Source organism: Aythya marila (assembly GCF_965140915.1).
Source record: "Aythya marila genome assembly, chromosome: 8".
NCBI lineage: Eukaryota > Metazoa > Chordata > Aves > Anseriformes > Anatidae > Aythya > Aythya marila.
The window spans coordinates 9,600,300-9,616,540 of NC_139049.1; the positions used below are offsets into that span (position 1 = coordinate 9,600,300).

The 16,241-nt window shown below is 59.6% G+C and overlaps 2 protein-coding genes across 2 annotated transcripts in view; both read right to left on the reverse strand.

Annotated features, from left to right (window-relative positions):
* Positions 1–1,654, reverse strand: part of TEDC1 (tubulin epsilon and delta complex 1) — a gene marked incomplete at its 5' end in the record, with an annotated part of 68,545 nt that extends 66,891 nt beyond the window's left edge. The window contains 2 exons of the mRNA XM_082766388.1: positions 1,098–1,176; positions 1,538–1,654. Coding sequence (XP_082622514.1) covers positions 1,098–1,176; positions 1,538–1,654 — 196 coding nt within the window. The remainder of the gene's footprint in view (positions 1–1,097; positions 1,177–1,537) is intronic.
* A 4,875-nt stretch (positions 1,655–6,529) lies between these two features.
* On the reverse strand, positions 6,530–9,649 carry CRIP1 (cysteine rich protein 1). Its single transcript, XM_082765761.1, has 5 exons — positions 9,507–9,649; positions 7,322–7,416; positions 7,162–7,219; positions 6,992–7,039; positions 6,530–6,873 (listed from the first exon to the last, which is right to left on the reverse strand). Exons 1-4 carry the CDS (start codon positions 9,544–9,546, stop codon positions 6,999–7,001), a joined length of 234 nt encoding a protein of 77 aa, XP_082621887.1. The 5' UTR covers positions 9,547–9,649; the 3' UTR covers positions 6,530–6,873; positions 6,992–6,998.
* Positions 9,650–16,241: the final 6,592 nt, after the last annotated feature.

The window sequence follows — 16,241 nt, forward strand, 5'->3', positions numbered from 1 at the left end:
TCCTGTCTCCAAATGCTGCTAGCTATTAGTACGGGAGCAGCCAGGATTCAAAGAGATTGCAACCTCACAAAGCTGCTGTGGACAGCCAATAAATTGACTTACCAAACAGTCGTACACAGCAGACTGCGGATGAGCAGAAAATGAAGGACAGCTGAATGAAAAGTAGCAGTCCTGTCTGTAAGAGAACCATACCAATTCCCTGCTGAGCTACCAGCAAAACCACACAGGTGCTGCCCCACATTCCTTGAAACGTATCAGCTACAATGCTCAGCCTTTTTTAAAAAAAAAAAAAAAAAAAAGTTTCCAGAGACATCAGTTTCCCAGCTTTTTAGGGGCTTAAACTTTTTTTTTTTTTTCCTTTCAGCTTTTGTGGACTGATTTTAAGCGGTTTTGGTGTGAGGAGACCTCTATCCATCAAAGATGATCCTTTCCTCCTGCACTGAAAGGGCTCTGAATCCTGGAGTGGAGAGGGAAACCTGAAGAGTAGTGTCAAATTTGGAACGGCACGTATTTAAGAAAAAATTAGAGCTCTATCACTGTGAGAAGCCAGCCTTTATACAGCTTCTCTCTGCAGTAGAGGCCCCATCCAGAGATATTTATGGTCCCTCTAAAACACGCATATGCATTTTTATTTTGTTGTTTTGTCTAGAACTTCATTCTATAACACTGTCTTCATGGTTCACATGTTAAAATTCATTGCCCTGACATAGGACTTGATAGTAAATTAACCATAATATCATGTATCACATGCAGAATGGGGAAAGAACAGATCATGGGGCACATAAATCTATTTCTGTAATTATCTCTGCAGATTCTCAGAATACGTAAGGACATCATAGAGTTTTACCTGCAGTGAAACGTCTATGGGAAGCAAGATACCCTAGCAGACACAAGACCATCCCATTTTCCTGGATGCCAGGACCAAACAAGAGCATACCTGTCTCACATTTGTGCTAAAACAGCGAGGGCCAGTGGCACATACTAGTTGTTCAGAAGGGTGTGCTCCTTAGAGAGAGTGACCCGCCAGAAAAAAAGGTGCTAAAACACCAGCCCTAGCACTTCTCCAGGACAGACATAAACCGGGCAGCCACGGTTACCTATGGCGTCAGCCTCGCTCCACTTGCCTCCGTGGATTTGTTTCAGGAGAGCATAGAGCAGCCTCCAGAAATCCAGGGTCTGCAAAAGAACGAGAGGAACAGGGGGAGATCAGCACACCAAAAAAAAAAAAAAATATCCACCAACAGATTCAGCCCTAAATAAGCAATAAAGCCTGTAAATGAGCATCAGGGGTGGCTCGGGGAGGCTCCCCTGTCCCATGCAGGGCTCGGCTGCCTGATGAACGCTACCTAGGGGCAGGTGCATGTGGGAAGGGCTGCCGGTGCTGGTCACACACAGCCCAGCACCGCTCCCCTTTATCCCAGAGGGGGCTGTATCTGCTCCACCACCACCACCACAGCACCCCCAGAGCTGCTGTCACCCCCATCGGCTTCACAGCCGGGAGGCAGAGGGCGATGGAGCTCCCTCCACCCGGCCTCACCGCCTGAGGCCGGTCCAGCTTGGCCCGGCGCAGGGCTTCGGGCACCAGGCGGGCCGGGGGCGGCATCGCCCGGCACAACGCCCCCACAGCCCCCGGCAGCGCCCGGCCCCCCGGCATGGCCCCGACCCGTCCCCGTCCCGACCCGCTGCCGAGCCCGGCCCCTTCCGCACCATGGCCCCGTCCCTTCCGCGGCTCCCCCCGCAGCGCCCCCCGCAGCCCCGGAGGAGCCCCCCGGGTGCTGAGGGGTCCTGGGGGGCTCGGTGGGGACGGGCTGGGCACATTGAGGTGAATAAATGTTGGGAGCTGCCGCTAGCAGGCTGGAACGCAAAGGGGATTAAAACGCCTTCCCCGCAGCCAGCCTCTGCTGCCTGCTCCCCCGTGTGGTGCTGGGGAATGGCGGCTGTGGTGCTTCTCCATCGCCCCTTCATGCTCGCTCCCTGCCCCTGCTCCCCTCCTTCCATCCTTCCCGAACTGATCCCTCATGGGCTGCCCACAGGCTGCAGCCTTTCAAGCACTGCTCCCACACGGCTCCGTCCCATGGGGTCCATCCCTCAGGAGCAAACTGCTCCAGCACGGGGCCCCCATGGGCAGCAGCTCCCCCCAGACCCCCTGCTCCTGCGTTGGCTCCCCTCCATGGGCTGCAGCGTGGAGATCTGCTCCATGTGGGACCCATGGGCTGCAGGGGGACAGCCTGCTCCACAGAGGCCATCCCTGCAGCTCAGCTGCTACCAAAACCTTGCCACGTTCACCCAACACAGTGCCCTGCCACCCTGGTGCCGGGCCCTTGTGGTGCTTCTCCATTGCCCAGAGCCTCAGTGGAGCTGGGCAGCCTGCTTTCCCCTCCCTGCTGCGGCCTCCAGGTGGGAGAGCCTTCACGTGGAGCTGATCTCTCCCAGTGCCTCATCCCCACACATGTTCCTTGCAATGGGTCTGGCTGATAACAGCAGCAATGAGCGATGGCCAGCTCAGCAGATCTCCCCACTCTGGTGTCACTGCACATACCCGCAATGTCACTGGAGGCTGGCAGAAGCCTCTGAGAGCCTCCACGGGGCAGATGGAGGCAGCACAGAGCTGCCCACACCACCCTGACCCCCAGCCATTTGGCAAGGAGGGCAGTGGGGACCAAACCAGGGAGGAAACCCCAGGGTTTGGCCTCTGCAGGGAGAAACCCGGGATGCTTGCCCTTCAGGGAGGCCTCTACTGCCTCCCCGATCTCTCAGCTCCCCTGGCGCCAGGCGGGGATCGGGGTGGCGGTGCCATACAGAGCCGGCGGCGTTTTGCACACAGCAGTGTCAGTTCAGGTCGTTTCCGCCCCGGGGTGACTCAGCCGGGGCTGAGGCCGCATGTTTGCTGCCGTGCCATGGCAACCTGCCGCAGCCGCCCCGCCGCTGCCAGCCGTGACGGCCGTGTCCCATTGCCTCACGCGGATTGTATGTGATAAGGCTGTGGCACATCTCCGTGTGCCACGGCTTCCTAGCGGCACCTGAATGCCATGGGAAGTCACTCTCTGACCCTGCAAGAACACCCCGTTTGCTTTTTAAAGCTATTTTTTTTTTATTTCTACCCACCCGAAGCGCAGGTGGCAGGCAGCCTGTTTCTCACCAGGCCCCCGGGCTGTGCATCCAGCCGTGCTTCCCATGCTCCGCCACCGCCCGGCAGCTCCTCTCCTCCTCCCTTCTCCTCCCTGCAGCATCCACAGCTCCACAAACACCCCGGCAGAGAGCAGCTGGCTCTCCTGCCCCTTCCCGGGTGGCCGCAGCATTTCACACCCGCAGCATTTCACAGCAGATGAAGTGGGCTGCATTGTTTCCTGCTGCAAGCGTTTACGGCTCCCTCCCTGCACCCTCCCAGCTCTTTTCCACACGCGTTGCCTCCCCTCGCTGAGACGCCAGGTTGATCTGAGCGGGCTGGCAGCGTTGCAGCATCCCAGCCGGGAGCAAAACGAGCCCGGCCGGGGAGGAGGAGCAGCAGCAGCAGATGTGGGAATGGGGTCGCAGAGGAGGAGACAGCTGGCGAAGCGCAGGCGGCGCGAGGGATGCCGGTGTTGCTGTGGTGGCCGGCACACATTTAGCAGGCTGCGTCGCCTCACACAACGGCTACAGATCTACAGGCCCCTGGGAGGGACCATAATAGTTGCACGAATGCCCTAAGGCAGGTTTTCCTGGACACAGCAAGCTGGCCTGCAGCAGGCCCGCAGCGCCAAGACTTAGGGTAAGCTCCCGGCAGACAGATGCTTGAGATGCTTGAGGTAGGCGTCGGCGCTTCAGGCCCTCTGATGCAGGGTCTGCACTTTTAGTACATGAAATGAATCAGGAAGGATTAGGAAAAATAAAAGCCAATAAACATCTGCAAGCTTGCAGTTCTCTGTTCTCAGGGTCCCCCCCTTTTCTTTTCACTTCAGTAGCCAAGGAAAGGTTCCTCTGCACCTCGGGACATTCCCTCTGCCCTCTTCCCCCCAGTCCTTTAAGCCAAGATTCACCAAAGACAGACACAGAGGGCTGGCGGAAAGCTCTTACGCCCTTCTCCCCTGGAAACTCTCCCTGTTTCCTTGAAAACAAAAGGAGAGGAGTGAAGGTACAATGCAGTGCTGGTGCCTGAGGCCAGCTTTTCACCACCAGCCCTCTCCTGCTGGCCACACTGTGGAACATAGCCCCTAAGGAGGGATGCTGAGGGCTTCCAGCCCAAGCTGTCCCCTGGCCAGCTGCAGGCTTAGGGACACAGCTGCCCTAACACAAAGGGGACATGACAGTCTGGAGCAGGTGAGGAAGATATAGGGTCAGTCCCAGTGACCTAAAGTGCTCCTTGCTGCCTCCTCACCCTGGCTGAAGACCCCCCCGCATCTTACAGCACAGGCACCCAGTGGGATCGGTCAAGCTGAGGGTCCCCAGTCGCCCTTTCTGTCACCCTTTCCTTTTTTCTTCTGTACAGAAAGCCACAAAGCGTGGGGCGGGGGGTAGGACCACAGCAGTTCAGTTTCTGAGCCCATCCTGTTTCCTGTCCTTTGCCAAAACCTCTTCTGCTTTCCTACCCAGCGCTTTCGGGCTCGCCCGTGCTCGCCGCCAGAGGAACGGCTAATTTTGTTTGTTTTTCTGTCACCATGATGAAGTGTTTATAGCAACCAGCGCTCAACAATCCGCAACTATCACTGATCTCAGCCTCAGCTTCCGAAATCATGTCAGAGGAAGCACAGCCCCTTCCTCTGGGATCGGCATCTGCGATGCTTCATGTCACCAACACGGGGGCCTTCGCGCCGGGCATCGCCATGCTGGAGATCATCTGGCACCCAAATGGTCACCTTGGGGCTCCCCTGACCTGCATTGACAGTGGCATCTCTCAACTGCTCCCCCAAAAAAGCCAGGATTTTCCCCAGTTTTGTGCTCTCCCCTCCTGGCACGAAGCTTGTGGTTGCTATGAGCCCACCTCCCCACTGCCCCAGTGCTCTGCGCATTGGAGGAGCGCGTCTGGCATCCCATCTGAATGCCGTACAGCTGCTCCTTCTTCCTCTCCAAAACCAAATTGAGTTTAAAATCAATTTATCATGTATTTTCTTTGACCGAAGCGCCTTCCGGATGTGACCTGAGCCTGAACTGCTCAAACTCACGGCATCAAGCCCCTGGAGCAGGCGGAGAGCGCGCCTCGTGCCAGCAGAGCGCTGGGAGGGGAGCATGCTGACAGCAAGTCCTGGGGCTACATGTGCCTCAGCAAGAGGATGGGCAGACAGTACAGCTGGAAGGTTTTTGCAGCAGGAATCAATATCCAAGGGCTTGTCCTTGGAGCTTGCTTGAGGTACCCCAGTTTTTGTCCCCCAGGCACGCTGCAGCATGGGGCTTAGTTTGTCTGCACGCTGCATGAGGCTGCACAGACCCCACACAGCTCAGCTCCTGCATCCCTGTGGGCACTGAGAGCAGGCAGAGCTGTCCCAGCACCACACTCGCACTGTGCATAGGTAGCAGGGACCGAAGCAAAGAGCAGCAGGGCCCTGCAGGCTGCAGCAACCTCAGGAAGCAAGGCAGAACCCGTTACAGCTGCTGAGACAGCCGTACTGCGCCAAAGCTGCTAAAACAGGATGAGTCAGGCACCTTCATGGGCCCACAGACAGCTCAGTGCTGGGAAGCAGCTCCAGGCCAGGCAGAACCAACCTCCTGCTTCCCACAGGTTCCTCGAGGTCCCCACCAAGGCACACTTCTCCCCGCAAAGCTGACGGGGCTGCGGGCACGGCGAGGCCAAGGTCCCTGCTCCACCCCGCTGCCAGGGCAGGGAGGCACGGCTGCAGGCAGGAGAGCAGCAGGCAGCTGAGTGAGGTCAAATCTGCCTTCAACACAGGCACCAAGCATCTCGTTAAGCTTCATGCAAGAGCCCTGTGCAGGCGAGCAGCTCTCCTTCCTCAGAGCAGCACTCACAGCTCACGGAGGAAGGAGGATGTGGGGTGGAGGGGAGACTTCAGACAGCAAGCACAAGGCGAGTTTGCAGATGGTTATCAGGTAGGGCTGCTTCTGACTCCAAAGATTTTGATACCAGGCTTGTACCCTGACCCCTGAGGGTTTGGCCAAGCCCTAGGAACACCAGCGTGATAACAAAACCCAGCAGTTTCTAACGAAGTGCATTTGTATGGTGTAGACAAAAATATCTGTGTGTGTTGTGTAGTGTACCAGAATATGTAAATCGAGTGGTTCACGCTAGGGAAAGGCACGGTTAAGAACCCATTTTCGAAACATCCGTCAAATCGACACCTTTACATCTGTCGGTGCTGCTCTTCCCGCGGGGCAAAGGGGCCGAGGCACCGGAGAGCAGGAAGCCCGGGATGTATGACTTTCTGTATGACTGCTGGGGGTGGAAGCACCAAATAACAGCTTTCTTGGTGTGCCTTTCAACTGACTCCTGGCAGGAGCCCACCCAGCCCCACCGAGCTCCCACCCCTGGGGCTGCACAGCCACGGGGCTGCCCGGGGACCGCGCTGGAGCCCGGTACAAAGAGCACAGCACTCACACGGGGGAAGCATCTCTCGGTCGGGGTTTATTAAAGACTGAAGTACAAGTGTGGCCCGGCTGCAGAGCCGGCTGCCAGAAGCAGGGCTGGGTTTCGGCTGGACGGGTGCGGTCTCCTCTCCAGGCGGCCTTCGGCGGTAGCGGCCAAATTTCCTAGGGGCAGCGTCCAACCTCCCACCCCTGCGGCGCTCCCTGCGGAGCGGAGCCCCTCTCCGCACCGGCCCCATCCGTGGTTACTTATTGCTTTCGACGTGCTAATGGAGTACAGAGTGAATGAAGAACGAAAAGGCATGTCTGCTGCGGCGGGTTCGTGCCGCCGGCGGGCTGAGCTGGGAGCCCTGGCTGTCAGACCTGCGGAGGGACAGGAGAGAGGGGACATCAGCGGTGACACCCCCGGGACAGCGGTGATTCGAGGCACAGCCCCGGCTGCCCATCGAGCCTCGAGGGAGCTCCGGAGGGAGGCACCAACCTGAGCTTTACTTGAACGTGTGGCTCTCGGCTCCTCCCCGGCCGAACCCTGCGAGAGAGACAGAGCGGGGTGAGCGGTGCCGCGGGGCAGCGAGCGCACAGCGGGATGGGAACATGGAGCCCCCTTCCCTTCCTCCCTCCCTCCCAAAACCCCAGCCATGGTGACTTTACCTTTGGGTCCGAACAAGGCGGCATAGCAGGGGTGGTTGCAGTACGGCTTGCCGTCATGCTGCGGGGAGAGAGGAGAGCATCAGCCCCGGTGCCCTGCCGGCTGCGCCCACCCCGTTCCCTGCAGGACACCAGCCCTTGGCTGCCAGGCACCAAACCTCACCTCTGCATGGCCTCCAGATGTCAGGGTCTTGTTACACTTCTCGCATCTCAAGCAGGGCCGGTGCCAGTCCTTCCCCAGAGAAGTCACCTTCTCGGCTGCCACAGAAAGGAGGTGGGTTAGCTGAGGCCACCGAACGGGCACAACGAGGCGTTTTTGGCAAGCTGGCCTCCCTGCTGCCAGCCCCAGAGAGGACATACATTTGGGGGGATTTTCTCAAGTCTGCTCGCCCGGGAAAGAAGCCCTGCAAGTGCCAAACCCAAGGCACGCACACCTCACCACGCACATCCAGGTGCCCAGATCCAAAACCCCAGGCAGGGCACCACGGGGAGCCCTCACCGCTGCGAGCAGCGTGGCTCATGGGGTCACCACTGCGCCCGCATGGACAGACCGACAGCTGTCCATCTTCCAGACAAGGCTTGGCTACTTCCAACATCAGCCTGAATGGGGATGAACTCCCCCCCCGGCCAGCTGGAGCCTTTTTACAAAGAGGACAGACGCTGGGCTGGTGGGTCTGGGGTGGCAAAGTCACCACTGCCACCAGCCAGGCCCCCCCAGCGCTGCGGTGACAGCTCTGATTTGCCGTGTGCTGTCACAAACCACAGCCGGGCTGGAGCCTGGCCGGGGCTCGGGGAGCAACGTGCTGCTTGCTCGGGCCAGGACGTGTTTATGGGGAGGGAGAACGCAGCCTGGCTCTTTTAATTGCGGCCCAGCAGGGGAGGAGGGTGTTTTCTGCAGTATTTTCTGCGGATGCGTGTGCGCTCACTATTGGCAACTGGGGATTTATGAAGTGATAAAGCAGAGCTCCCCACGGGAACCCGCTCACAGCCGGGTCCGAGTGCTTAACCCATGCCTGCACAAGGTGGCCGAGCAAAGGGTTTCTTCGGGGCCCAAGTCTGCCCACAGCAGCTTACGCAAGGAGCCAGGCAGCGGTGCAGAGGTGGGAGCGGGGGCCGCACCCAAATGTCACGAGGCAGCCCCGGTGCCATCTCCCGTGGCACAAAGCCCCCTGTGTCCTCCCTCCTCTCCCCAACCCCGTGTGTCCTACAGCAGCCCAGGGCACCTCTGAGGAACAAGGGCCACCAGGCTCAGAAAACCCCGGGATCAGGGCTTGCTCTGCTTCTCTTCCAGCACTATCTCCAGGCACAGAAATCACCCAGTGAGCTCGTGTCTCCAGCTCCTTTTGAAGCCTCCGGCATCAACAGAGCCAGTTTCGTAGGAACGAGCTGATAAGGGCAGGGCCAAACCCCTCCCTGGTCAAACAGCCCCGTCCCAGCCGCAGCCGCACCTGCAGGCACGGAAATCCCAGCTGAGAACAAGCTCAGAGCCTGGCTGCAGGCAGAGAGCTCGGGATTAGCCAAAACTGTGCAGGCAGAGGGCTCGGGATCAGCCAAAGCTGTGCTCCCCGGCTGCAGGAGCCCCTGGGTGGTGGGCATCACCAGCAGGCAGATTTGTGTGATGGGGGGAGCAGCTACGGGGCAGCCCCCGGCACTGACCACACGGTTCAGCCTCAGATCTCTTTGGCCGAGCAGAAGAGGAAGCTGCGGCACACCCACAGGCAGAGCAGAAATAAGGCAGGGAGAGCAGAAGCGAGGGAGAGCAGAAGTCAGGGCACGGCAGTCGGGTCACCGACCCCTCATCTCGAGTACATTACGAGCAGGGAGTGTTCGAGCCTCTGTCAGCAAACCTTGACAAATGCAGCCAAACGAGGGAAGTGGGGAGGTTTGGCGGCTGGAGCCCGGCTGCTTCAGCAGCTGCTGCCAGCAGGGTGAGAGGCTCAAAGCCCCAAAACACACTCGGCAGGACCCCGGAACTTGGTCCCCAGTGCGGCAGCAGCAAACCTGCCCCAAACCCCGCGGGCAGGAGGAAGCACAACGAGCTGAGCTCACGGTCAGCCTGCAAGGCATCCTGAAAACACCACGGCCACCTCACCCAGGGCCACTTCTCTCTGGGGCCATCCCCTCGCCCTGCTAAACCTCAGGGGCCAATGGGCAGGATGTCCCCGAGCACCCCCGTGCCCCTCGCAGCGATTCTCCTCGGGTGCATTTTGGGGCCACCCAGGGCAGCCACAGCGCAGGGGGCACCCCGAGCACCTGCAGGACAGGGGTGGGTGCCATTGGGGTGCCCAGGACCCACAGAATAGGGGTGCCTAAGGGCTGGAGGGGGTGGGGGTGCAGGATGCCCTTACCGAAGTAGACCTCCTTCTGGCAGCGGGGGCACTTGGGCATGGTGTCGGCTCGGGGCTCGGCTCGCTTGTGGGATGCTGGGCGCCCGCACCGCCGGAGTCACTGCTCGGGGTCCCCGCCCCGGCCCGCCCAGATGTGGACCCGGTCCAGATGTGAGGTCCCGCCCACAGCTGGAGGCACCCGCCCCGGGCGCGGTCCCGCAGCCCTCGCACCGCTGCGCCCTTTGCTTCCCCAACCCCTTTCACCCTTTGCATCCCCCGCGCCCTCTGCGTCTTGCGCCCTTACCCCTGCTGCACGCTTGTACCCCTGCACCCCTCGCATCCTGCACCCTCTGCACCCCCTTACGCCCCACCTTCTACACCCTGAGACGCCGTGCCCCAAGCTCCCTGCCCACCCTGGTGCTGTGGAATCGCTGAGCAGTGCAGGAGTTGCAATTAGCGTCGCCAATTAACCACGCTCCCAAATAAAGCTCCCCGGGGCGCTGGCCGCAGGGCTCCCCCTCTCCAGACAGCGCTGTTTTCTCCTAGCAGCGTACAAGGGGTGTTTTGTAAAAGCCCACTTGGGCTGTGTCTGCTGCCTGGGGTAGGAGATAAGGAAGCAGGAGGGAGCCAGGGGGCTGTAGCCCCCCTCTCCCAGAGCCTGAGGAATGGCGTGGGTGCAGGACACGGCTCACCGCAAAGAGCCTGCCCATCTGCGTCGCCGACTCTTGTCGTTTTATAAGAGCGAGGACTTGTTGTTCCTTTGTGCTTGGCTGCGAAGGAAATGAAAAGCCAATCCAAAGGTCTGTTTTGCATGAAGCAATCCTCCCCAGGGCACGTTGCTGCGCTGGAAAGGTCAAGAGGGCTTGTGAAACCCAGCGGCGGGACGCCCGGTGCCTGCCTCCCGAAATGCGAGGCACCCCTTGCCGCCCCCCCTGCAGAAACAGGGCGCTGCTGGTGCCCGAGCCCACCCGTGGGTGCAGGAGGAGAGGTGACAAGCTGCACCCAAGGGCGAAGATCGTGGGTTGTGGAATTGTTTCATGACCCCGCCGCGCTCCACACCGCCTTTGCAGCGGGCGCGCTCCTCCGGCTGATGCTCCCCGTCGCGCCCAGGCTCGGCGATGGCAAACCCACCGCACCCTGAAGACTCAGGGCACACGGGGCATGCCCCCCTCCCTCCAGTGACCCTATTTCCCCTTACACACATGGTTTTGAGGCTGCTGCCCGGCCAGGAGAGCCGTCCCCAGCTGTGCTCCCTTTTAAGGCAGGTTTTGTGCCGGCGGGCAGCCACAGGCTGGCCCAGCCCCGGTCCCCACGGACCACGCAGCGCCTGGCCGGGCTCCTGCAGCGGGAGCGTCCCCCTGGCACCGCAGGCCGACTGACCCAGCCAGGCGGTGGGGACAGCGCTCAGCCCCCCCCCCTTGTACTTTTTCAAGCCTATTCATGCAGCAGAGAGGACACAAGGCCGGCAGGAGGGCTTGCAAAGCTGGCGCCGAGGAGCCGCGTGCTGCTCGCTGCCAACCCTGCTGGGATGGGGTCCGAGGCTGCCCAGATCCCTGTGGTGCTGATTTGGCACGGCCGCCCCGTCGGGGTGAGCACGGGGTGCCGATGGCACTGCTGGCTGGGGAGGGAGCACAGCAGTGCCACGGGGACCCGCAGGATGTGGCCTTTTGTTCATTTTATGGGGAGCGAGTTCATAAACGCTCCTACTGACGGCGTGTGAAACACATCAGCAGGGCGATAAACAGAGTCCCCGACAGCCCCCAGCCCACGCTGCAGCCAGCTGGCTGGAAGCACTCCAGCATTTGGGGCGAGCTGGTCGCTGCCCCTTCTAAGATTCAGGGTCCTCTGCATGCCCCGAATGCAGAACTCAGGCATTTCTCAGCAATCTGGTTCCTACAGTGACTTCCAGCACCATGACTGGGGGTATAGCAGCCCATCTCATAATCCAGATGAAATCCAACTAAAGGGCACGGGATGGCTGCAGGGAGAGAGCCGCACTGCCCTGCAGGAGACAGGGGCCAGGGGCATCTTGAGCCAAGCCTGGTCCCAACCCAAGCCCTGCATCAAAGCAAGGCTCCCCCACCAGGGAAACAGCCCGGCCAGCTCCAGCTGCCAACAGCCTCCCCAGCGAACTGCAGGTTTATCTTATCTGCAGACCTTGTTCCAGCGAATTCAGCCACCCGAGCACAGCACACCCCAGCCGCCCGGTGCCCTCTGATACCAATCTGGGGGTGGAGGCTCCGTCCTGGCGCATCAGGCGCCAGCGCTCCCCGAGGGCACGGCAGCAGCCCTGAGACAAACCTGGGCCGTCCCGTTTGTTTGCGTGTGCCGGGGTGCTGCCAGGCAGCGATGGCACGGCTCGCTTTGCTCAGCTCCTGCACAGGGATGACGGGAAGGCAAAAGCAGCTTCGCTCCGGACAGCCGTGCCCTGCATGGATCAACCACAGGCCTTATTCGCGCCTTCCCCCCCCCGCAGAACTGGAGGATGCCTCTGCTCATTTCTTCCCCAACCTCAGATCCTCCCGAGCTGCCCCCAGGTCCCCTCCCTGCGGAAAATGTGACTAAGAAAAACCCAGGAATGTCCGAAGCACGTCGCCGCCGCGGGGCTCGGCCCAGCGCTTTGCGAGCGGTCAGACAACTGCAGCTTCTGCAAAATTCCCCTCCTCGGCCCTATTTCTGCCTGCAAGTTGCAGGCCCACTCAACCGAGACGATTTGTTGTAAACTATGTCCTCCCCAGCCCAATATGTGACTAATTTGACAAGAAAATTACAGGGCGGCTTAAAAAGCCCAGCATGGGCCAGGAGAAGCTGCCAGATGTGGGTTCCCATGGAAAGGTGGGAGGGACGCCAGGGTGCATGGGGGGGCACGCACTCGCCTGGCATTGCCCCCAGGTCTGCACACAGCTAATCCCATTACCTCTGCACCGGGAACAGCCGCACGGAGCAGGCTGTCAAGCCAATTTATGCCCTCAGGAAAAATCTGGGGTACGTCTTCATAAAGCTGACAGGTGGCTGAGGGCTGGGAGGGATCGGGAACAGGATGGCAGCGGGAGATGCCCCGAGCGGTGCCTGCACCTGGCTGCACTGCGGGAAAGGACGGGGCTGCCCCAAAAGCTGGCTGCTGCGGGGGACATTCACCACGCTGGACCTTCAGTACAAAATGGTTTGAGACCGCAAAACACATTCCCTGCTTTTCTTGTGCAGACACAGCCCGGAGCCCGCCCCCCGTGCCCACGGACAATCGCACAGTTGTTTCTCACAGTAAGTGCACAAACATTTCCAGCCCCGCTAAGGCTGCTGGCTGCCCACAGCAGGCGCTTGTTGGGCCAACACAAAACCTCGGGAGCATGGGCGTGAATTGTTATCACGCCGTAAATGCGATACCACGCACGCTGTAACAGACACATGCTCTTGCAGGGTTCAGCTCCTGCTCCTGCAAGGGGTCCAGGGCAGGCGGCTCATGGAAGCAAATATTTTTGGGTCCGTCCCCACAGCCTGGCCCTATGCCCATGTGTGCTCAGAGGTGATACACCCAGTGCCAGCAGCTCCCATACTGCTGCCCAGGATGGCAGTGGCACACGGGGCTGGGGCACACCGGTCCCATTGAGTGCATGCTCAGGAGGGTGCCTGGCTGCAGGTCCCTACTTGGGGTGTGTCTGGGATTTCCAGACATGGGACAGGAGAACCTCTCCAATCCCTCCAAGTCCCAGCGACATGGAAAATCTCCTCAAATTTCATCCAGGCACAGCTTCCCACTGTCTCCCCGCATGCAGTCTGGCCAAAAAGCTCCGTTACCATCTGCTCTTCCCTGCAAGCTTTCCATTAGTGGCAGCCCCAGGAAATCTCGTGGCTGAAACCCTCCGTGGGAGGGTTTGGTGCACTTTCCTGGCATGGCCACAGCTGGTTCTGTTGCAGCGATCGCACCCGCCTGCAGCCAGGCTGGCTGAGGATGCTGCTACTTTGGGAAGCTGTCTTGGAGCTGGGGGTGCTCAGCACCCCGTGGGGTCAGCTCGCACCAGGGCCACCTCCCTGCCCTGCCATACCCCGCTGTGGGGATCAGCTGTGCCACTCAGCCGGGGCCAGCTGATGACGACAGGCTGCTGCTACCACACCTTTCAGTCCTGGTTAAAAATTCACTCGCTCCTAGCAATCAAGATGAGGAGAAGGGGAACGGAGTGCAGGACCCCCAGGCACCCCATTACTCACCCAGGTACAGATGATGAGTCCTGGTCCAACGCCCTCTCCCACAGCACAGCCCCTATTGTGGGGGAACGCCCTGGTTTACTGCCCCAGCAGTTTGCCCTCTGCAATGGAGCTGTTGATGTGATAACCATCACATCACGTTGGTGTGATAAGGGAGACCCACTGCCAGAAGACCACGCCCTCTGAAGCGGTGTCACACAGGGAGGGAGACAGACGGCCCAAATGCTGCGAGGCTGCACCCCTGTTTCAGACAGGGCTGCTTGGCTCTGCCTTACCACAGCAAGACAGAAGCAAGGCAGAGAAATCGGGACAGAGATAGCACAAGGAGAGGGAAGGAGAGGAGAGCAGCCATGGGTTGTGCAGCATGCAAGCCCCAGCAGCAGCACACACACCTCCATCCTATTAGCACAGCTATTCCTTCCCCAGATCTGCCCCGCATCCAGCCCTAGGGCACACCAGGAGCCCCCAGGGAGGTCCCCATCTGCTCACACCACTGCAAATCTGTACATCAGTACACCACTGTACATCCATCAGCGATGTACAGGCTGCTGCAGAGCCCAGCAGCTTCCAACAGGCAGCCAGGGTCTGCACCACCACCGCTGCAGCTCTCCCAGCAGGCTGGCAGGGAGATTTACAGCTCTAATCCTCCTTTGCGTGGTTTCATGCTGTTCCTCCTGCTCCTCCTGTATCCCTGCCTGCTCTCCTACACCCTCTCCAGGATTTAGACCCATCACTTTAACCTCACCCTGGGGCCAAGCCGAAGCCCAGCCAAGCAAGCGAGAGCCGCTCCATTGCCTTCAGGGAGCATCAGAGTGCTTCTTGGCCCGCATGGAAGCAAGCTGTGCTCACTGGGCCCCTTTTAATACTCCCTCTTAAATCACACCTTCCAGCACTTTATCCCTTTTGGCTCCTACGTATCAAGTCCCCAGCAAATGCTTTAAATCTGTCCTGCTCTCCTGCCCAGCCACGCTCCCAGCCACAACCTCCCCGGCTCTACGTGGGTCAGTGCTGCTCTGTGGTGCTGCGGGCATCTCCTGGCCCTTGGGAGCATCTCTAGATTGCTTTAGCAGTGTCTAGATTAATTACACAAGCGTAGTGCCTAGATTACTTTAATTTAGTGCCCCCTGGAGGCCCCGCAAGGCTCTCTAGTGCACTTTAGGGCACGCTCGAGGCCTTCCAGGGCCCTGCAGTGTGCTCTAGCGTTAGCTGGAGGCCTTTCAAGGCTCACCAGTGTCCTCTAGGGTGCCCTAAAGGCTTTTCAGTGCTCCCTGCACGCCTCCAATGAACCTCCAGTCTGCTCTACAGCCTGTGCACGTCTACCAGGGCCCCCCAGTGTGCTGTAGCTCTCCCTGAATGCCTCCCAGTGCCACCCAGCATCCTCAAGGATGCCCTAGAGGCCTCCCAGTGCGGCCTTGAGTCTTGCTGCAGCTCTCCAGTGCTCTCCAGTACCTTCTGGCGGTCTATCACACCTTACAGGGTAGACTAGCATCCCCTGAGGGCCTCACTGGAGTTTACTCTATTCATTTTACTCTAGTATACTCTAAGGAGCACTAAAGGCCTCCTAGTGTGGCCCAGACCACCCAGTACATCCCAGTGTAATCCAGCTCCCCACAGAGACCTTGCAGGGCCTTCTCCTGGGAACCCTCTAGGGTGCAATAGGAGGCACCTAGGGCAACCAAGAATGCATTGGAAGGCCCTGGGAGGCCTCTAGGTCTCTCTAGAGAGCACTTGGAGGCCCCTGAGGCACATGAGAGTACATTGGTGCCCTGCGAGGCCTCTAGAGAGCCCTGGCAGGCTTCTAGGGGAAGCTAGAGCACACTGAGGAGCATTGCAAGGTCTCCAAACGGCATTAGAATGCACCCAGCTGCCCTGGGAGCCTTCCAGGTGTTGCTGGACTACATTAGGAGGACCCAGAAAACTAAAGGGTGCACTGGGATGTCTCTAGGACTCTCTAAACTTCACTTGAGGCCCTGGGATGCCTCTAGAGATCCCTGGGAGACTTCAACGTTTTGGTAGAGTGCACAGGAGAGCACAGCAAGATCTCCAAGGGGTGTTAGAGCACACCTGGAGGCCTTGGTAGCTTTCCAGGTGGTGCTAGACGGCGGAGGACAGCAGGGAGTGAGGCCCTTGGCTGGCAGGCACCCATGGCACCTCTCCCCTGCACAGACTGGCTCTGACTTCATGTCACAGGGCTGCCCCGTCATTCCTGCCCTCACCCAGTCCTCCTGGGACCACCATTTGAATGCTCATCATTCCCTTTTCCAGGTCACTAATAGGGACATCAGCACCCCGTCACCCAGACTGCCCCAAAAACACATCCAACATCAGTGCATGGTGGCACCTGGTGGGATCCCTGCTCTGTGCCCAGCGAGGAGAAGCCTGCTGCAGGGCATGGCGCCGTGCTGGGCTCTGCTGGCTCCCAGGGAAGCAAGCAAGGCTAATTGCATGGGATAAGTTCATGGCGCCTGGGGGATTTCCAGGCAAAGCTGCATCCACTTTGGTCTGTTTTCTTCCGTACCCTGGAGAGCACGTCTGTAATCACCAGCCCTCTCC